This window comes from Balaenoptera acutorostrata, chromosome 8 (assembly GCF_949987535.1).
Source record: "Balaenoptera acutorostrata chromosome 8, mBalAcu1.1, whole genome shotgun sequence".
NCBI classification, from domain to species: Eukaryota; Metazoa; Chordata; class Mammalia; order Artiodactyla; family Balaenopteridae; genus Balaenoptera; species Balaenoptera acutorostrata.
This window is the reverse complement of record NC_080071.1, coordinates 21,387,086-21,409,426: the sequence shown is the minus strand read 5'-3', so window position 1 is coordinate 21,409,426 and position 22,341 is coordinate 21,387,086. Positions and strand designations below refer to the sequence as shown.

At 33.7% G+C, this 22,341-nt stretch overlaps 1 protein-coding gene across 16 annotated transcripts in view; it reads left to right on the top strand.

Annotated features, from left to right (window-relative positions):
* The window catches only part of BAZ2B (bromodomain adjacent to zinc finger domain 2B), a 299,743-nt gene that overhangs the window by 193,323 nt on the left and 84,079 nt on the right, over nt 1-22,341 (top strand). For 10 of the 16 annotated variants that reach the window (XM_057550749.1, XM_007183142.3, XM_057550748.1 and 7 more), the window contains 8 exons: nt 749-942; nt 7,078-7,278; nt 7,994-8,389; nt 12,756-13,362; nt 15,020-15,313; nt 16,500-16,560; nt 17,346-17,454; nt 17,724-17,825. In XM_057550749.1, the coding sequence (XP_057406732.1) occupies nt 749-942; nt 7,078-7,278; nt 7,994-8,389; nt 12,756-13,362; nt 15,020-15,313; nt 16,500-16,560; nt 17,346-17,454; nt 17,724-17,825 (1,964 nt within the window). The remainder of the gene's footprint in view (nt 1-748; nt 943-7,077; nt 7,279-7,993; nt 8,390-12,755; nt 13,363-15,019; nt 15,314-16,499; nt 16,561-17,345; nt 17,455-17,723; nt 17,826-22,341) is intronic. The other 6 variants (XM_007183140.3, XM_007183144.3, XM_007183138.3 and 3 more) reach the window with 3 other exon arrangements.

The following is a 22,341-nucleotide window of genomic DNA, read 5'->3' as shown; positions in this document are numbered from 1 at the left end:
TACTGTTTACATGTTGACATTGCATAGCAGAATTTAACCCAGGTTTTCTAACTCCCAACTCCACTGCTTTTTCCTCTGTATCTCATTACCTCCCTCATGTTCACTCAGTAAAATATATTACTTTTTCTGTAATTAAGCATTAAATTAATTAAAACTAATGTGTTAGTACGCCTTTTTTCTTTTAAATTGTCATTAATATTTCATAGTTGATAACTGTTGTTAGAATACATTTGCAAATTATAATAGCACTTTAGATGGTTTATTATTACCTTTCTTTTCACTTAAGTAAGTGTTTGGGGAGTTTGCTCCGAAACGGGGAATACTCGCATTTAATTACCTTTCTAAAAATTTCTTAATTGAAGTGAAATTCACATAAATGTAAACTTAACCGTTTTAAACTGAACAATCCAGTGACATGTAATGCATTCATGGTGTTGTACAACCACCACCTCTATCTAGTTTCAAAACCTTTTCATCACCCCGAAAGGAAACTTCATACCCGTTAACCAGTTTCTCCCCATTATTACCTCTCCCAGTCCCTGGCAACCACTAGCTTGCACTCCATCTCTATAGATTTACCTGCTGTGAATATCTCATATAGATGGAATCATACAATTTGTGTCTGGCTTCTTTCACTTAGCATAATGTTTTCAAGAGTCATCCACATTGTGGCATATGTCATTACTTCTTTCCTTTTTATGGCTGAATAACATTCTCTTGCATAAACATATTTATTTTTACTTTCAAGGTGTAAATGGGTCAATAAATGGAAACAATACATCGTCTGTATCTGGTATCAACACATCTGTACTATCCACTACTGCCTCAAGTTCTGTGGGACAAACTAAAAGTATAAGCTCAGGTGGAGGAAATCGAAAATGTAGTCAGGAACAAAACAAAACCCAGCCTTTGGATGCTAGAGCTGACAAAATCAAAGATAAGGTAAGTTGTTCTTTGATGCACAAATATATAACAGATCGATGTAAGTATTCTAAAGATCAAACCACCTGAATCTATGGAATAACTTTTTATGAATTATCAACTCCTATTTTTATAGATATTCATTTTTGTGGGGTGGTTTTAGTATTATGCATCTAAAAAATTAAAACTGTCAGCACCAGTATAAATAATACAAATAGTAGTCATAGATAAGATTTATTGAGAACTTAACACAGGCCAGTTCTGCTGTAATTGCTTTGCATATAATATCTATTTCAACCCTCCTTATACCCCTACTGAGGTAGGTACTATTATTATAAACTGGGAAAAAGAGCCCCCAGATAGTTGGCCATTAAGTGTTCAGGATTCAAAGTCAGGCAGGTTGACTCCAGAGCCCATGCTTTAGGAAAACAAAAACAAAAAACCTTTCATTATGGAAAATTTCAAATATACACAGAAGACAGAATAGCATAATAATCCTGTGTACCCATTATTCAGTTTCAACAGTTACCATCTCATGGCCAATGATATTTCATCATAACCCCAGCTGAATTCTCCTTTTCTCCTTTGCCAGTTGGCACTATGTTAGACCTTGTCAATAGAGGGTCCTGGAGACACACTGGAAGAGGAAAAGGCTTCTGTTCCTGGTTCAAGTGTTTTCTTCTTGGTCTTATGCTTTGGCTGCCAGTGGATGGCTTCCTCACCAGCTGGCGGCTACTCTGCCAGTTGTGTTCAGGAGACCCAGTAGTGTATACCGTCTAGTGAGTTTCACTGGCATCCCAGCAGGCAGCTTCTTAGTGAGTTTTGCTGGGATGCCAGTGGTTGGCTTTCTAGCTAATTTTACTGTCACCCCGATAGCAGATTCCCAGCAAGTTTTTCTGGCACTCCAGCAGGTGGTGTCTCCTGTGTACCAGCCTTGATCTGTGATACCTCAGTGAGCTTCTCTGCCATCCAGTGGGCAGCAGCCACGTCCTTTCTAACAAAGTCTGAAGCTCAGCCTTGGGTGAATGAGGGGTTGGAGAAGAAAGACCCTCTTCCAAGTTTATTTTAGTACTCTACCTCAGCCGTACAGGAAGTGGCTCTTCCCTACATCGGCTATTCCGGTATTCTTTACAGGTCTCTTTCCCTCTTAGTAGTTCATATTCTGTTACTAGTTGTTGCTCCTTTATGACAAAATTTCCCTGTTCAAATTGATAATGTGGTTTCTGCCTCCTGACTAGACCTTGTCTGCTGTAGAAGCAGTATCAGGAGTAGGGTGGGTATGCAGATTGCACATGGTAAATTCACTGCAATATTCTGGTCACTGTAAGCCTTTGGATTTCCTCTTCCACATCATGCCAGGGAAGCTGTGACATTTCAGCTTTACTAAATATAGTTCACCACTGTGTCCAGATTTCATTCATCCAACCAAGTAAGCTGAGATACCTCCAGCTACAGGAACTAACACATTATATCCAGACTTTCTAGTAAGTGCACCTGTATCGGTGAATTTGGTCTGCTCCCATTGGTAACTTCTTCTTGAGAGAGAAGTCTTGGTTTATTCTGAGTTAAAGCCTTAGCATCAACTGCAAACATTTCGGAAACAAAGATAATAACTAGAGCAATGTCTTTTCGTCTACATTTTATAAAAACCATTTTCAGGGCCTGATTTTTCTGGGGGGAGAGAGTCAAAAGTTTGTGATCCTGTAATACCACTTTCTTCATTACCTCAGCTATAATAATAAGGGACTTGAAAAGCTTGTGACCCACCATAGCAAGCACAAGGTGTGAGTAGTCACTGATTGCAAATAGCGCTGATCTGAACTTTAAATCTGAACAACATGCCTCCCAGGCTCCAATTTTTAACCCCAAGGAACTATTTTATCAAATTCTTCTTTGTCCTTTCTCAAGACAGCATTGAGCTCCATATATTTTCCAAGATCAACTAAACAAATAAAGGTTTCTTTCCTTTTGCCCAGCATATTTTATAGAAATACTTCCTCTAGATCTTTCAATTCCCTCTCAACAGAAGATAAATGATTTCCAGCACATAGCAAGACATATGAGGGTCTGGGGGAAGGTCATCTGGTGAAGCCTCAAAGCCTAATGATACCCATCACAAAAACTCGACAGGACTCTATTTAGGCCCCAAGACAAACATTTACTTTCCTCTTCAAGCCACCCCACTGAGAACTCGAGCAAATGTGATAAAAGACTCTTGGTTGTTTCCTTCCAGGGACACAGGTTTTAGGGTCATAGTTTCCACCTGTTCCTCTTCAGCTGCTCTTTACTCTTTTCCCTTATGATTTGTTTCAAGGGCATTCCCATTAGTATGAGCTCCAAAGGCCTGTCTCTGTACTGCTTCCAGCTCCTCTGCACGCCAGACGCTGTCTGAAAACACCACCCATTCCTTGCTCCCATGGTACTTTGAAGCAGGTCGTAGACATTGTATCATGGAATATATTTATATCTCTATGTATTTCTAAAAGTTAAGCGTCCATGTTTTTAAACCTTACGCTATCCTACCTCTTAGAAGTAGTGCTAAATCTAGTAACATCTAGTACCTCTAGTGCCTCCGTAAGGTACAAGGCAAGACTTTGGAGGAATGGATATGAAACAGATCATGTCCTTAGTTCTAGTAAGGAATCAGTATTGACATTCCTAAACGAAATTGGTGCTTTTAAAGTAGAAAATATTTCCAGGAGCAGGTATTAAAAACTTGCAGAGGTACCTCTTTAATGATATAAAGAAAGAAATTCCAGGTACCATAGGGGTGTTGATTTACATCTACATAGAAGTAACACTAGAGAGAGATTGACTATCAATGTGAGGGATACGAGAACTTAAGATTTCAGAAGAGTATCTTTGGATAATTCATGGTCTGGGATGAATTTGTGTTAGTAGGTTGTTAAATGAAGATGAAGGGAGTTGAAACTGAAGAAGAAAATCCTATACTTTTTTTACCCAATGCTTTTCAGTTTTAAAAACTTTAAAAAAAAAATTACTTCATCAGCCCTTTTCATGTGTAGTTTGAAAAATGTTCTTCAGCTGATTTTGGTCATCCCTCCTGGGAGGCAGGGTTACTTATCTCAGTAGTACTCATTGAAAATCATTGATTAAGTCCAGTTCCCTCACATAGTCTACATGTATATTTAGAATAAATATAAGTATTTTAAATTAAGCAATTAAAGTAAGTCAACACAAACTAAAATATACTAACATACAGCCTGTTGAGAAAAAAATAAGACAATTCAAGGTTAAGTTCCACTCCTGCTGCCATACAAATTATTGTTACCGCAACAGCCGTAACAGTCTTTTAAAAACATAAGTGATTTTTTTCTCGTTTTAAAACATCCTATGTTATCACTCTGTCTAATAGTTTCCTATCCCACCAAGAATAAAATCCTTGCCATGGCCTATAAGACCATGTGTGGTCTCACCCCTGCCGGTCCTTCCAGCCTTATTTCCTACTGTTCTCTCCCAGGTTTCTGTGCTGTAGCAGGTCTAGCTGACTTTTCCATTCTTTGAACATGTCAAACTTGTTTCCAGCTCATGGCTTTTGCCTTTGCTGTTTCCCCTGTCTTGAAAGGCCCTTTTACCTTTCTATGACTGGCTCTTGCTCTCCATTTAGGTCTCAGCTCAGAAGAGTCTTAACCTGACAACTACATCTAAAGCTTCATCCAGCACACACTGTCTACTCAATTATCCTGTTTTAGTCATGGTATTTATCACTCAAAAACCCTTATTTATATTGTTTGTTGATTCGCTTCTCCCTGTTCCCATGAGAGCAGAGTTGCTGTCGGTTTATCACACCCTTGTATCCCCAGAGACTAGAGCAACTGTGCCTGGTACATAATAGCCTTGAATATGTATTTGTTTTGCTATTGAAAGAAAGAAATATACAGTGAAATGAAAGTTCAAGGAGAGGGTTCTGAAAAGCTTTCCCAGATTGGTTGGGGAGGTGGAGTTTATTATTAATAAACTCTCCTTTGATCATTTTTTTATGAACCTAAGAAGACTTATTTTTAAAATGTATAAATGACAGAAAAAAGACAGACTACCTAATTGTGAGAAGGCAAAAGGACCACCCTCACCCCCCGCACACGTTAATAGGGACCAAGGAGATTAAATTGGTGATATTGAAACTCATTTTTCTCTTTTTCTCTAATACCTGGACTTGTCTACTCATGTCTACTTTTGTTTTAACATGGGTACTAAATTTGTTACCTTATAAAACACAAACCCTTTGCACACTGTCAGAGTATGCTCTGCAAAGACCACCTGCATCAGAATCACATTAAGGGCTTGTTTCATACAGGTCCCTGTGCCTTGTTTGGAATTGGGACCCAGGAATCTGCTGGTTGCAGCAACTTCTGCGGTGAATATTATGCTCCCTAAAGCTTTAGAACCTGCACCTCTAGACCCACTCTTGGGGAGTGTAGGACCCATCTGTCATGCTGCCTTTAAGTTAAAACTATACAGATTACTTGGACATTGAAATAGTTTATTTTTTTCTGCCAAATCACGGTAGCTCCCTCATTCCCTTCCTTACTTAGCCTCTACTAAATCCGAAAGTGATAACTTCACTTTAGATTCCTTATGACTTTCATAGTCTTGCTATACATGCTTAGAAAACTCACAGCAGATTTTGGTTGCAAAGAAAGAGCGGTTTCTCAGCCAAATAAATGATAGGCTTAATGTTATTATATTACTATTGTTTCCCTTTAATCTCTACTTTGGTCTTTCTCATCCTTTGATTTCCTTTATTCCAATTCACTTTCTGCTTTACTGTGAGGGAAGAAGATAGCTCAGGGAATGATGGCAATATTAGCTTATTGCAGGGTGTGTCTGTGGAGGAAGCATTACAGTTGCTAGTTTGGAGCAGTTAACACAGTACCATGGCAAGCAGAATATAACAGGAGCGACTCTCCTCACTCATGTATTTTATATGATTTAAATCAAATTTTAGAAGACACAAAGGAAAGAGTATAGATTTGCAATATGTAACTACGGCTTCAACCTGGCATCCTGTTGTAGAGGTGTATTACTGTCTTTTATTCCCCAAACCCAGTAGTTATGAAAGGCTGTATTTCTATTAAGGCCACAACTTTTCTAATTTGCTGCTTTTGTAATTTATTGCTGATTTTTCTGTATCTTGTTCTCTATTTTATCTACCAGTAAACACTATAGAAATGTTCCTAGGTAACTTGGGATTGTACTCAATCTTGTTGCTCTGTCATTTTGACATTTCTCCTTTTTAGTCTTCCTATTGGCAGAGTTTTAACTTTTTCATTGTTATATAGTTATTAGTTATAATTCATCTCATTATTTTTCATCTTTTTATCCACTACCATTGTCTGTCCTTTAAGCACACAACTTTCCTTTTATGGGACCAAATGTCCCTTTCCAGCTTTGGATTTTCATTGTCCTATAGGATTTTAAATGTTCCAGAAATTAATCTCCTTCTTTATCATATTTTTCTATCTTTTTGATGTGGCGATATTAAAAAACTTAAATTCCTTGACCCTAATTAAAGCAGCCCCTTAAGCCTTTTTCTACCTATTTTATCTTCTCTCCAGTACTTTTTACTATATGGGATTATTTGCTTTGAAATTAATCTCTGTCTAGTCCACCACCACTAGAATGTAAGTTTCTTGAAGGCAGAGACTCATCTTAGACTTCATTGGAGTCCAGCACCTAGAAAGCTGTGTTTGACTACTGACTCACTATTTGCACAAAGAAAGAAGACTAAAAGCTAAATGTAGAACATCAGTGTATGTAACCCTTATCATAAATTGCTCTTTTTAATCTGTCCTACATTTTGAAGCATGGCAGTCATATGAGTGTGTATATATGTATACATATGTACATATATACACACTATATTGGTGTTTTCAATATTCTATATAGAATATTGTATAGCATATTGACAGAGTTTATACTTTTTACTGGAGAATTCCTTTCAGATAAGTTAATTTGATCAGTTGGTTGAATAAATACCCTTAAAACATGTGACTTTTTACTTTTTTCTAAAATGACATTTTAGAAAAATGTTTTGAGATTGAAAATATCATTTAAAAATTAAAAGAGCATACCTCTTACTGAAACTTGAATTTTTCTAAAAATAGAAGTCTTGTTAAAAATCTTGTCTTTATCCAGAAACCAAGGAAGAAAGCTATGGAAAGTTCTAGCAACAGTGATAGTGATTCAGGCACATCATCAGACACATCAAGTGAAGGCATTAGTAGTAGTGATTCAGATGATCTAGAGGAAGATGAAGAAGAAGATCAAAGTATTGAAGAAAGTGAAGATGATGATTCTGATTCAGAGAGTGAAGCACAACATAAAAGTAACAACCAGGTAGGTACAAATCATTTCATTGGCAATATCTACACATTATTCATATTTAGGAATTAACTGTCTTATCTTAACTCTCAAAGTCTATAAAGTTTAAAGTTAATCATTGCCTTTAGTTCTTCCTTTTGCATAAGAAAAAAAAAGGAGGTGGTGAAACATTTTTAAAGGAACATTTTGTGTATTTTTTAGTGAGTTTTATATATCTATCGTAAGTCATTAGGAACACTTTTTTTTTTTTTTTAATTTTAAGTTGGTTTTTTTTTTTTTTTTTAAATTATTTTCCCTTTATTTTATTTATTTATTTATTTATTTATTTATTTATTTATTTTTGGCTGTGTTGGGTCTTCGGTTCGTGCGAGGGCCTTCTCTGGTTATGGCAAGTGGGGGCCACTCCTCATCGCGGTGCGGGGACCGCTCTTCATCGCGGTGCGCAGGCCCCTCACCATCGCGGCCCCTCCCGCTGCGGGGCACAGGCTCCAGACGCGCAGGCTCAGTAGTTGTGGCTCAGGGGCCCAGTCGCTCTGCGGCACGTGGGATCCTCCCAGACCAGGGCTCGAACCCGTGTCCCCTGCATTGGCAGGCAGACTCTCAACCACTGCGCCACCAGGGAAGCCCAGGAACACTTTTTTAAGTACCCTTTTTTTCCTCCATGTTTTACTGCTTGATGCTCTTTGTTTTAATAGACGTTAAGAAGTTGCCTTTTAATTTGTATTTACAGGTGCTATTACATGGTGTTTCAGACCCAAAAGCAGAAGGACAGAAAGCAACTGAAAAAGCCCAGGAAAAAAGAATACACCAGCCATTACCTCTTGTGTCTGAATCCCAGACTCACTCATCATTCCAATCCCAGCAGAAGCAGCCTCAGGTTTTGTCACAGCAGCTTCCATTTATTTTCCAAAGCTCTCAGGCAAAGGAGGAATCTGTGAACAAACACACAAGTGTAATACAGTCTACGGGATTGGTGTCCAATGTGAAACCTTTATCTTTGGTAAATCAAGCCAAAAAGGAAATTTACATGAAACTCATAGTTCCTTCTCCTGATGTACTTAAAGCAGGGAATAAAAATACCTCTGAAGAATCTAGTCCTTTGACCAGTGAATTGCGTTCCAAACGGGTGAGTTAAAAATTATTTGTAGAAGAATTTTACTATTAGAAAAACAGCTTTTATATAGTCTTATACAAGTTTAAACTGAATTCTACTCTTATTGTTATACTTCCTTAGTCACCAGGAATAGAATATGCACATCAGAAAACTAAATTTCTCTGATTTTATATTTACATACACACCTGTTGAATGTATTTTTGGCAACACAATCTTGTCATTTTTCCCCAGGTTTAATGATTCAGCAGTAAGGGGAGAAATATGTTTGTATTGGACATACTTTACAATTACTTTTGTTTAAAATCAATGTCCTTTTTTTCTAATATTAGTATATTCTTTTTTAAAGAAATGAACTCTTGAGTCATTTACCTCTGTAGTCCTATAATTTGTCAGTTTTAAGTATAAAAATCCTTTATAAAGAATGCTTTTCCTTTACCATTCTTAATTAATTATACGAAATACAAAATATTTTTAGCAACGTTACTTCTGTAAACACCAGAACCACTTATCAGAGAATTTTTTTCATCTTTATTTTCTTGCTGTTAGTTTTATATTATAATATTATATAGTCTACAGTCACATGTCCAGAAGAATTCTAGTAATTAAATGACCAGTACTTTTTATTCTAGAACTCACCCAGACTGGAGAAAAAATATTATGTTTGAACACAGTCTCCTGTCTTTTGGTTATACAGATTATCAGTAGGCATCCTAATCATTGGAAAAGACCTGTAGAGCACTTACTGTTTTGCCAGCCATTCATTGTTTTAAGTGCTGAGCATGCATTTACTTATTGGATACTAACATCTGTAAGTGCCACTAATAATATTATGTCCATTTTCAGATGATCAAATTGAGATTCATAAGACTTACGTAACTCTCCCAAGATCACACTGCTAGTTGGTGACGGAGCTAGAATTCAAACCTAGGCAGTGTGGTACTAGAATCCTTGTTCTTAATCACTGTGATATGCTGCCTTTCTTTCTCAAAAAAGTCACAATGTCCTTGTCCATTGACTCTTATTTTACAGTGAAGAATTTCAGAACAAGGACAAAGAAAAATGACTTGAGCAAATCAGGCTCTTTTGAGAATCTAAATGAGTAGTTCTCAAGACTAAGTGTACATTAGAATCACCTGGGAAACTTTAAAAATGACCTAACCACCTCAGAACAATTTAAAATCAGGATCTCTTGTGTTGAGACTGAGGTATTACACATCTAAAAAGCCTCCCAAGTGACTCAAATGTGCAGCCAAATTTGAGAACCACTGATCTAAATGGAAGGACCAGTGGTATCATAATATCACGCATATGAGAACTTGTAATGCACGGGCCAATCATAAGGAGTTATTGTTATTGGCATCACATTATTGACTCTCCTTGACAAATTAAGCAAATTAAAAATCACATTGGGTTATTTTAATTTTTCATTAATATATATTCCACTTTAAGGTAAATGAATTTACAGAGCCACATCGAGTTACTTGCATTATGAAAGTTTTCTTAATTTTTTCAAAGAGTTTCTTAAATTCTTATTTAAAGACTTTCATATGACTGCCTATTAGAAAGTCATTTATTAAACACTTGCTTATTTAAATGTAGCCAAGCTAGGCTTTCGACACATATGATCTTATGTAATCCTTACAAAATTGTGTGAGGTAAAGAAACTAAGGCTCAGAGAGGTTAAGTCACTTTTCAACATCATATAACAAGTTAAGAGCAGACAGGTTTTAAACCAAGATCATTCTGATTTCAAAGCCCATGATTAAGATGAAATAATTTGGTGTTTCTGAAATGATAATGGTTGTTAATGGGAAATATTTTGTATGAATGGGCATTCACAGTAGATTCAACTCTCAGTGACTTTATCTACTTTTTATTGGTATCTACTATTGAGTTAAAGGGTATTTTTAGAAATATTTCTCTTACATCAGTTCTCTTTCTTTTTGCAACAGTCTAACGTAGAATTTTGCTTGATTTCTTACGATAGTCTCAATTGTTTCATGCTTCCTGCTATGTATCTGGCTCCCACACTAGTCTATGATTTCCTTCAGTGTTATTTAATCATTGGATCCTTTCGTACCCTTATACTGTAGACATTTAATTTAAATCAATATACATTAATCGTATATAAAGACCAGGAGTGAAAAATCTTTATCAAGTTTTGACTAGAGGATTTTTTGTGGCCTTACAGAGACTCAGGTAAGAACTAGGGGAGCAAGAGCTTGGAGGTAGGACAAAGCTTCGAACCTCTCTCTTGTCATACTCCTGTCACCCAAGGGGATATCTTAAAGTAGCAGGACATTTGCTGCTATCTATACAGGTCTCTTTTTTCTCCCATCCTACTTTATGTACACCCCTAATATCACAAAAAGATAGCATGTTTGCTGTAAAAGAGTAACTGATACTAGTCTTGGGATAAAATACCGTGATTGTTGGTTATTTTCGAAAACCTTCAGATGTCAGCATATGAGAAGTGATTCTTCAGAGTTATAGAGTGAGAAACAATTTCAGAAAATTAAAATATAAAATTTAAAACTAAAGGGAAAGTTTTTGTTTTCATTACTCTTTTGATCCTATGTATTTGGAAGGAATATTTACTACCTATTAAAAAAAGAATACAAAATGATTATGTGACAAAATTTTGTTCTGAGAAATGAAAATACACTAAATTTTTCTGCTGAAAATTTACATCAGTATATGTATAAAATATGAAGTATAAGTACATTATATGTATACTCACATATATAATATAAAATAATATTTATGTTTCATATACATATTAAGTAAAATTATATTAAAGTATCTTATGTAAAAATTTTGCTATAAAATTCTTTTAAAAAGGTAAACACAATTATGTAGTATAATAGTCCATATTTTATTCACTGAATAAATACCAATTAAGCAGTTTCTCTTTGTGAGGCATTGCCTTATGTATCAATACAAATATTATGTGACAGTCTCTGTTTACAAAGTATTAACTTAATTTTCTAAACAAATACAGTGAGGATAAGTTAAATAAGATAAAGAAGTTTATATGGGAATTTCTTACTGCTTATTAGTACTGGTGCTTTAAAATATTTAATAAGCCATTCTATATGGCATTCCATCTGCATTTATGCTTGTGAAATAACCCATCACAAGGCTTTGCTGACTTGAGTGTTAACAGCCCAGGTCCAATGCTGACAGTACTGCTGATTTTAATTTCAAGGCAACCATTTTCATTACAGAATTTTACCTTTCAAAATTCAACTCTATTTCTATTAACTTGATATTTTAATCATCCTACTTCAGTTTGTTTTTTTATATTTTAATTATACAAATTTAATGAAATTCATATGATGTTATTCTTTTCATGAAGATTCTGATAGCCAAATAATTTTTGTTTCTTATTTACATATGTAAATTTTATGGCTTAATGGTTTACAAAATAATTTTTCCCAAGAAAAGCATAATTTTTCTAAACTGTTTTCTAAACTCTTTCCAATGCTAATGTGCTGAAGGCACTCAAAAGTATATCCCACAGAATGTTGAGCCAGCCTTCCCACTAACCTCAAATCATGATTACTGTAGGTAATACAGGATAGAATAAAAGGGGGTATAAAGGAGCTGAAGGATAGAGGCAATGAGTGCTTTGGGCTGGGACAAACATGGAAAGCTTCTTGGGTTGGATTTTGAATAATGAACAGGATTTCATCTGCTTGAAGTTTATTAGAGGAAGATAATTCATGCAAAGAAAATGGTGATAGCAAAATATGGAGGTGGTGAAAGTATGACATGCACAGGGCATGGCAAATAGTCCACTTGGACAACAAAGGTAGTAAAAAGTAACTTGAGTATCAGATTTAACTATTTAGGGTTTATAAAGTTGGCAGTGATGGAAGAGGCACTAAAGGTTTTGACCAAAGAGCTAATATAGTAAAATACGGCTTATATGACAAGAAAATTGGCATTGGCATATAGCATATATTGGGAGTTGGTTAGGAAGAAGTGATAGTATAGCTTAAATTTGAGCAATATTTCAATGAGAGAATCCAAACCACATAGTAATATGGCTGACTTGGAAAAAAGAAAAGTAAAAGATGTTTGGAGAGTTTCAAGTTTGGGTTATTGAGAAAAACGGGAGCTGTAGTAATAAGAGGTGGGCAGTCAGGAAACATGTTTTGAAGCAGAAAGACTAATTGAATTTTTAAATATATTATGTCTAGCAAGGTTCAGGAACCAACTAATCATTATTGCCACTACTTTTATAGCACTTGTATATCATGATTTAAATTTGTATATGAGTAGCTGTTGTCAGATACAGAAAGCAAAAAAAAGTAATTTTCGTTCTTATGGTACATTATTGTTTTGTGTTTTTTTTTAACTTATGTTTCAACAGGAACAATATAAACAGACATTCCCAGCTCAGTTAAAGAAACAGGAGTCATCTAAGAGCCTGAAGAAGGTTATTGCAGCTTTGTCAAATCCAAAAGCAACCTCTAGTTCACCAGCACATCCAAAACAAACATTAGAAAACAACCACCCTAATCCTTTCTTGACAAATGCACTTTTAGGTAATCATCAACCAAATGGAGTTATTCAAAGTGTCATTCAAGAAGCTCCTCTGGCACTTACTACCAAAACTAAAATGCAGAGTAAGATTAATGAAAACATTGCTACTTCAAGTAGCACCCCTTTTTCCTCACCTGTAAATCTGAGTACAAGTGGGAGAAGAACCCCTGGCAATCAGACAACTGTCATACCCTCTGCCTCTCCCATACTGCATAGTCAGGGGAAGGAAAAAGCAGTTAGCAATAATGTGAACACAGTAAAAACACAGCATCACTCTCATCCTGCAAAATCTTTAGTGGAACAGTTCAGAGGAACAGATTCAGACATTCCTAGTAGCAAAGATTCTGAAGATTCAAATGAGGATGAAGAGGAAGATGATGAGGAAGAAGATGAGGAAGATGATGAAGATGATGAATCTGATGACAGCCAATCAGGTTATTTTCTATTTTTAAGTTTAAAGTATTTCTCTAAATGCTATGTGAACCAAAACATTTTAAAGAGGTTCTTAATTCACAGACTGAAAATCATTGTCATTCACTGTATTTCACACAGCTATGCGCCTTTCTATAATGGGTGGTAAAATACAGGAATAATTGAAATTGGAAATCCTAAATTAAGTTCTCAGCTCTGTTATTCATTTAACATTAAACAAATAACTTTAAATGAATATAAATAATTCATGAATTAAGAAATTCAGGAACTTGCTTAATTTTCATTTAATTCATGACCACTCATTTGTCCTTTCTTTTTCATCTCTTCTGCTGCTTGTTATATTGTGTCACTAGATATTTTGAATAAAGGTAAAATTGTAGTCACAGTCATTCAGAAAATACCAAAAACCTATATCCCTATGAATATTTGTTAGCAACACAGAATTTATTTAATAACATATATAGAGTACCCCCTGATTTTATTTTGATTTACTTTCTAGTTTTCTTTTTAATTTCTTTTTGTTTTATTTCCTCTTAACTCTCCTTCTAGTTCCACAGAAGATTGAAAACATAAAATATAAGGTAGCTTAAATTTTAAATACAAAGATGAAATACATATTATGAAAGTTTTTGGATTTGTTCCTAGTCAGCCACAAATCCAATTGTAAATTTTCTATCTACCAATAGGAAGAGGAAAATATAGTCAATTATACAATTTAAAAAGTGTCTATAAGGTAAAAACAACCTACTTGCTCAGGGTAAGAACAGCTTTTCCTGATAATATTTTTCCTAGGGTTCCCATAAACACAACTTAGCATGATAGATAATGGATATCAATATTAATAACTTTCAAAGATAATTTTTATAATGAACTTCAGTGTAGACAGCTAGTACTACACAAAAAACAATTCCACGGAAGCTGTTGTTCTGGGAACGATTAAGATACAGTCCAAGTATTAGTCCTGTGTTATCAAGTTTAATCCAGAAATAGATTTTACATATCTATAGGAATGGATGCATTTATAGGACTACATTGCTAGCATGAACTTAAATTATTAAATCATTAAATTATTCCCCACAGTTATTTCTGTAATCCTAGTCTTTTATAAAGCCTGAGAAGCTTGATGAAATCTTGCAGCTAAATAGAATAACTGTAACCCCCAAAGCCAAGCATCTCCCTGCAAAAATTGTTTTCTTTGGCCTCAAAGCCCAGAAGAAAGGATAATGATAGTTCCAGAGTTCTCTTCCTCATACTGAACCTAGTATACTTCTTAAGCTACTAGAATCTATTAATTTAAATAATCAATTCTGTTTCCTCTATACTTTGGCTTCTTTATTAAATTAAAAGTGCTTTTGAAACCACTAAGCAGAAACTCATCATGTGAATACTGTCATGTGAGAAGAACTGTTTTATGATTTAAGTTTTATGATTTGAGTAAAACAGTTACTTTTAACGAAGAATTTTGAGGATTTATGGCCTGCATACATTGTACTCAGATAGCTTTTAAGATAGTAATTTTTACATTTACTCTTCAGAAAAGTTGCTCACTTGAGTTCTCAGTCACAGATGCCAATTCCTGAAGTATTCCATTTAGATACAAACTGCAAACTGTTGGTGATTATCTAGTTATAATATACAAATGCTTCTTTTACTTCCCAGAATCAGATAGTAATTCAGAATCAGATACAGAAGGATCAGAAGAGGATGATGATGATGATAAAGACCAAGATGAATCAGATAGTGATACTGAAGGAGAGAAAACTTCAATGAAACTGAATAAAACAACTTCCTCTGTCAAAAGCCCTTCCATCAGTCTCACAGCTCACTCAACACCTCGTAACCTCCACATAGCAAAAGCCCCAGGCTCTGCTCCTGCTGCCTTATGTTCTGAATCCCAGTCACCTGCTTTCCTTGGCACACCTTCTTCCACACTTACTTCAAGTCCACACTCTGGTACCTACACTTTATTTTTATTATTGTGAAGTAGAAGTCAAACCATAACAAGAATTCTTATTTATACAGTGTTCTGGGGATGATCTCATTGGAATCAAGGGCTAGATTTTAGGTTGGCTAAGAAAGGTCAGCGTGTATTTTCAAAGGATATGACTCATTACCATTTTTATTCTCTGTGCTTCCAATTTAAGAACCTGATTGATGGCAGCTTTTGAGTTTGCATACTTTCCTGTTTTTGTGTTCAGTTTATGCTTCTAGAATTTAGAGTTTGACAGTGGACTTTTTTTGTAATTTATAAAAATGAGCTCACTTGGTTACTTAAGGTACAATTGCATATCTGCCCAACACATAGCCAATGTCATTTGTATTAGTGAGTTAGCATTATTATTCCTTTAACATGCCATATCTTTTTTTTCTATTTGACCTTTTATAAACTTTCAGAGGTCTTCATTAAAAGGTTTTACATTAATACTCCCAAATTAATCTCTATTCTCATTCAATAGCTAAGAAAATATAGATGTGTATAGTAAAATATTATATTGTTTTACATATTTCACTGTTTTCTTGAAATTTTCTAGTTTTGTTTTCATTTGCCACAAACCAATATGATATCCTACTAATATAAGATGTGTGCATTTGTATTGGTGAAGCTTGATCATTATCTATGAAAATTTTTCCATATAATCATAATCCTATTCTTTGTACTCTAGATTAATTAAAAGTGTTTTTGACTATAGATTCATATGGCTATAGAAGTTATATTATTTTAAAATGTATGATCCAGATGTTGAAATTTTTCAGCATCTGAAAACTCATATTTTCAAGGAAAACAACTGTACATAGTTTTCTGAAACCTCTGCTATTTTCCTCCTACTTCTTTAGCCATTTCATTAATAACAAAATGAGGGGAAAGCTGTATATTTTTACCTTGCATTGTCTTTTCATTAGAGAGAAATACTAGTTATTCTGTCATGCAGACCAAAAAAAAAAAGAAAAACACCATTTACTTTATATGCAATGTGTTTTGTTGAAAAGGATCTAAAAATAATGCACAAGTTGCAGAAATACACTAAATAATTCAAGTCATTAAGATATATTATTATTCAAAGAAAAGTTTCAAAACTATCAAAAATTTTTCATGTATGTAAACTAATCTTTTATGTTAACTGGTTGAATTTTCTTGAAGGCACTTCCAAAAGAAGAAGAGTAACAGATGAACGTGAACTGCGTATTCCTTTGGAATATGGGTATGCAAAATAAGATATATCTTTATACTTTCCCCCACATATTTAAGCATGTTTGATTTCTCATTCTCTACTATTAATAAGAGAAGTGAATATACTACATAGTATTTGTTAGAGCAGAGGAGCAAAGCTGATATATCTGAAGTTGATATACCAGAAAAAAATTAAGACTAACTTCTGGGTTTAGGTATGACAGATGGGAACATATGCATCCAGGTGGGAATATGACTGAAAAAGTCACAAGAGCAAATCATTTGGCAAAGAGCAGAGATACAGTTAAGAGTGTCAGAGGTTTTTGTGAAGATAGATTTAAAGGAAGGTAAAAGCCACTGTGGGCGAAACTGAGGGACTTGAGCAGAGTTTGGCTAAAATGCTTGAATAGGAACTGAGAATTTTCATGATCCCCAAAGAGCAGAGAGCCAGGTTTACTGTATACTCTTCTCATTTAAAGCTTTTCAGGTGTGAAAAATCAGTACACATTGACACATATTACTGAACATGTCCGAATACCCAACATAATGCCAGTATGATCTCTTAAAAAATTTAATGGAGTTTAATATTTGTAAATTGAGTCTTTGATTAATTTTTAGTTGAATTACTTAGCAAAAATATCTAAATTATTTTAATAGTAAATATATCTGAATTGCATGACTGGCTGTTTATATTTGTTTTCTTTGTATTTTTCATGTTTTCTAAAGAGCATGTGTTCTTAAACTTTTTTTAATTTTTATTTTTAAAAGCTTTCTTAAAATTAAGTCTGTGATAACCCTCATTTCTATTATGTGTAGCTGGCAGAGAGAGACAAGAATAAGAAACTTCGGAGGGCGCCTTCAAGGAGAAGTAGCATATTATGCTCCATGTGGAAAGAAACTTAGGCAGTACCCTGAAGTAATAAAGGTACATACTTTTCACCAAATAACACACATTTGGTGCCTATTAAGCATGCTTATGGAAAAAAAAGTACACTCCTTTCTCAGATAAAGTTCCTTGATACAAAATATTCTCTTGTATGGGACTAATGAATGTGCTTAACCTAAATTGATCTCCTGTAAATCCATAGCCCCTTGATAGACTATGCAAAACAGTAGTGTCCTGAAGATAGCTATACATCAGAGCTGGGTTGTAATTATTAAAACCTGAAGTGGAAAAATATGTGATTTTTTCAGTATCTCAGCAGAAATGGAATAATGGATATCTCAAGGGACAATTTCAGCTTCAGTGCAAAAATAAGAGTGGGTGACTTCTATGAAGCCAGAGATGGACCGCAGGTATCCACTTTTTAAAAAGTACAGTCTTTGAACCAAAAAGTAGTAACATAACCTAAATGAAGTAAATTTCACTACACTCTGGAGCATTGCCTTTTGTTAGTTAATTCGTATAGCTATACATATAACTTTGTGGTAAACACTCACAAGACCTCAGTTTACTATATTTCAGTAACAAGGAGCTTTGACATTTTTTTCAGATTTCTTAAGTAAACTTTTTCCTGTTTGTTAGTTCTGTCATTAATTTTATAGTTTATACAGGTATAAAAGTATCTGTATGTTCATGAGAAATATAGGAAAACCTTAGTTCCCTGAAAGGTAAACAGTTTTTTGAAAATTAATTTGAATAGGAAAAAACATGTTGTTATAAGTCAGTCCAAGAGAGGATAAATATGCCTTCGTTTTTGGAAGGATCTTGTCCATTTGATTATTCCATACTACATGATTCATTGTTACAAGTTTGATAATTTTTGATGGGGGTAGGGGGAATTCCATAATATTAAATGAGTGAAATTTCTGCCTTTTGCAGAAATTGAATTTTTAAATAATTATACACATTTCTGAAATTATGACCACAGCTCCCTTTGAGCTTGAGGATTAAGTACACAACCTCACCAATCAGCGCAAAGAACTTACCACTGAAACCTTGTTTCCTATATGTTTCCTTTAATGGTTTGCCTTTGTTCCTTACTTAGATTCAGCTACATAATGCTTATTATTCCCTTTAAGTTATTAGCTCCATTGAAAGAGGTCATAGCTATGGACTAAGGAGACCTAGATTCTTGTTAACCCATGAAATAGTTTTGTGATTTCAAACAACAAAATAATGCCCACTTTTTCTTCAGTTTCTTTATCTACAGAATAGAGACAATCATAATTTTACTTCTGCCTCATAGGATTATGGTGAGGTTAAAATGAGATCATATGCATGAAAATGTTTCAAAAGGTTAAGATGCTCAACCAACTGAAGTTGTTATTTTCTTTCTTGATTGAACCTTTCTCTCTTTTGGCCCATTATAATGCACAGAAAGATTTTTTCTGGCAATTAATATTTTCTGTTGTGAATAGGCAGTCTTTTCCATACTATCTTACCCTTTAATTTTATAGTTATAGAAGTAGAAAAGGCCTTCCTAATTCTGCAAGAAGTTCATTTTGAGAGCTCAAAGATGAAGGGAGTTTTCCAAGATTACACAACCTCAACCAGGCGGAGACGTAATTGAACTCATAATTTCTAACAAGTGTTCTTTTGCATTCATTGTGTAACTTATTTTCCATTGTTGTCCATGACTTTTTATGTCCACATCCACTTGTTTCTTTACTAGTAATTCTAAAATGCCAAAATATATTCACCTCAGGTTTAACTTATTTATGGAAATATATTCTAGGATTTTTCTTTTTTAAACTTAAAAATGTGTCTAACTTGGACTACATTTGTCACCAAACAGATTCTCGGAATTTTAGTGAACCACAGTGTTATTTTACACACTCCATATATACTAGATCAGTTTTTAAGTCACAAAACATATTAGAAGGCAATAATAATTTTATTTTAAAATTCTCATTTTTTAAATCTTTTGATTCATGTTATCATAACCTTACTTGTTTCATTTAAATATGCCAAAGATATCTTTATGTTTTTAAGTTCAATAGAATTTTATTCTGAGAGGAAAGCTAATTGCTGTCCAATACATAAAGGACTTTTAGTTTTTTATCAGTGATAATTAGACTTAGTCTATAAAGCCTTATTAGGCAGAACAGAATGTTCTTTGACATCCATTCACTTTTTATTAAACATAATCAGTGTTTTCCAAAGCATATTGTCTTGTTGAGAGATCAATTCCAATCAAGGAAATATGATGAATTACTAAGTCCAGAATGTGTTAAGCTGCCAACATTTCAGCAGACTACTAAGGGAAAATATTAGCAATTTTGAGAGTATTTCTCTCGGTTAAAAAATAATAGTAAGTTGAATTCATTTCAGGATACTTTTAGAGAACAACAATTAAAGGTGAGTAATCAAAACAACGTTTAGTTAATTAATTAGAGATGCATATAGTTGAAGAACCATATACTTTTTTATTGTATGATCAATATGTATAAGCATATAGTTAATTAGAAATGTATATACTTACAATTTTCTATGAAAATGAACAAAGATTACATATTTTTGGTAGAGTAACTGTCATGTGTAATAACTTTGATTGACTTAAATTTTGTAGAAGGTATAAAATATAATTTGGGATAAAGACACCGTTACCAAGCAGTGATGATCTGTATATGTTTACAATAGGTCTGCCTCTATACAAATTGTATAAATGGTATGATGGCTGTACGTATATTGAAAAACAAAACTATGCATATTGAAAGACTGAAAGGAAATGTACCAAAATTTTAATAATGGATGTAATGTTTGGTGGTACAGTGGATCTTTTTTTTCCTATGTTCTTGCATGTTTCATAATTTCTAAAATGTGCTTGTATTACATATATAGTGTGAAAAACAATTTCCTATTTAAAAAATAATTGCATCTACCCCTTGTAATCCAATAAAGCTAAGCATTCAGTTTTCCAAATGCATGGAGATTTTACATAATGATTTTAAGTGTTACTGCTACAGTTTTCCAAGTTTCATATATTTATTTTTGGTGTTTGATAGCAAATGAAATGCTGTATTTGTAAATTCATTAGTATTCTTAATCACTCTCCTAATAAAACATTTGCACTGGAAAATATAATTTTCTCCATCATATTTTTCTTTTTTCTCTTAAAACTTACCAAACCAAACAAAACAAAACAAAAAACCAACCAATAGTAGTTCTGTAAGTTCTAATTTCGTTCAAGGTATTTCAAAAAATTGCAGCAATGGTATTCCAAAGCTCTATATTTTACAGATGAAATTTAGGAAATGGTAATTTCTGTTAGAAGATAATATCTGCAGTAGAGAACCGTGGTTATTTTATATGTTAATCATTTTTGACTCAAGGTATTTCTGAGCTTAAGACAGTGATTATATATATATTTATTAGCAGCAAACATTTGTTGAAAGTATTGACTTATTTTGTGTGTAGTACAGTAAGATGAGAGGTATGAGAGTTCATATTTATTGAAATGTAGTAAATTCATCATTAACTAAAGGACAAAAATCTAATGATTAACTTTAAAAAAATTAAAAAGAGAAATCCTTAATTAAATAAGATAGGGTTGACACAAGAAATTGGGGTGGGGGGGAGCCTTTAATCTATGCATTATCAATTTTATTTATTTCAATCTACAAATGTGGTAAGAGATTTGCAAAATCATCTACTCGTTAGTATCTACTGATCCTTAGATACCAAACATTTCCTACTGGCTTCTATAAAAATCATGATTTTAAGGATGATAGATTTCATGGAACAAAATGAACCATAGCACTCTTTATAATCACGTGATATACTGGCTGACTACCTTCTTACTGAAATTCTTTTAACTATTTTAGCCAGTGAAACCCCTTTGAAAAGGCTATAAGGTAAATATATTTCTTACAGACTTCTCCATCACATTATAAAGAACTAGTTGAACCTAATGTTTATCATTGTTTTCATTTTATTTTGTTTTTGAGTGTCAGAATAATAGAAAGTAAGATTGAGCTAGGCAGACTTTGGTAAATATAAAATAGGGTTATTTTTATTTTCCTAAATATGATACTTAGGTAAAAAGTTAAAAAGTATTCACATTTTTGTTAGCGATATATGAAGGTTTCAAAATGAATTGTTAATGGCAAAGATTATTTTGAAATATATGATAATCTAATTTGGAAAGGATTTATTTTTGTGAATGGTAGAGAACAAAACATTTAAGCATAAATATAACAATTAAGTTTATTTTTTTCAACCAGGAAGTTTACAAGCAAAGGTCAATGAATGTCTGCTGCATTCAGGCCAAAAAAGCAAAGAAAAGGAAAGATACAAAGAAGGAACAATTAAAAGTGACTTAGGAAAAAAATGTTGCTTCCTCTATTTGAGATGTATTTTTTAAGATATTTTTTTAATGGCATAATGCCACGAGAAAAGAAAAATATCTATAGTTCTTACTTTTCAGTTTTTTTTTTCTTAGTCATTTTATCAGTTGATATTTGTGGCAAATACTTAATGTTCCAGGCATTTTTTCCCAAATAAATTTTCCTAAAGGCATTTTCCATAAAGGAAATTGTGAACACATTTCACTACAGAAATGAACTTGAAAGCCTGACTTTGAGGAAAAACTAATGTTCATGGAGAAACTGCAGAGTGCAAAAGAAATAGAAGTTATGATCACTGGTTTAGAGAAGCTTGTTGTCTGGGGAAGATAAAACACTAAGCACAATGCTTTTCAGCTAAAATCAGGGTTTTGTTAATAAGGAATAAGGGGAGACTTCACAATAAAGCAGTCAACACGCAGTCTGTGGCAAGACTGTAATGCTGGTAATTATTTCAAATAAGTAAAGAACAAAAGATTGGGAGTCAACAACCAGGGTTCTAATTCAACTCTACTGTTAACTGTCA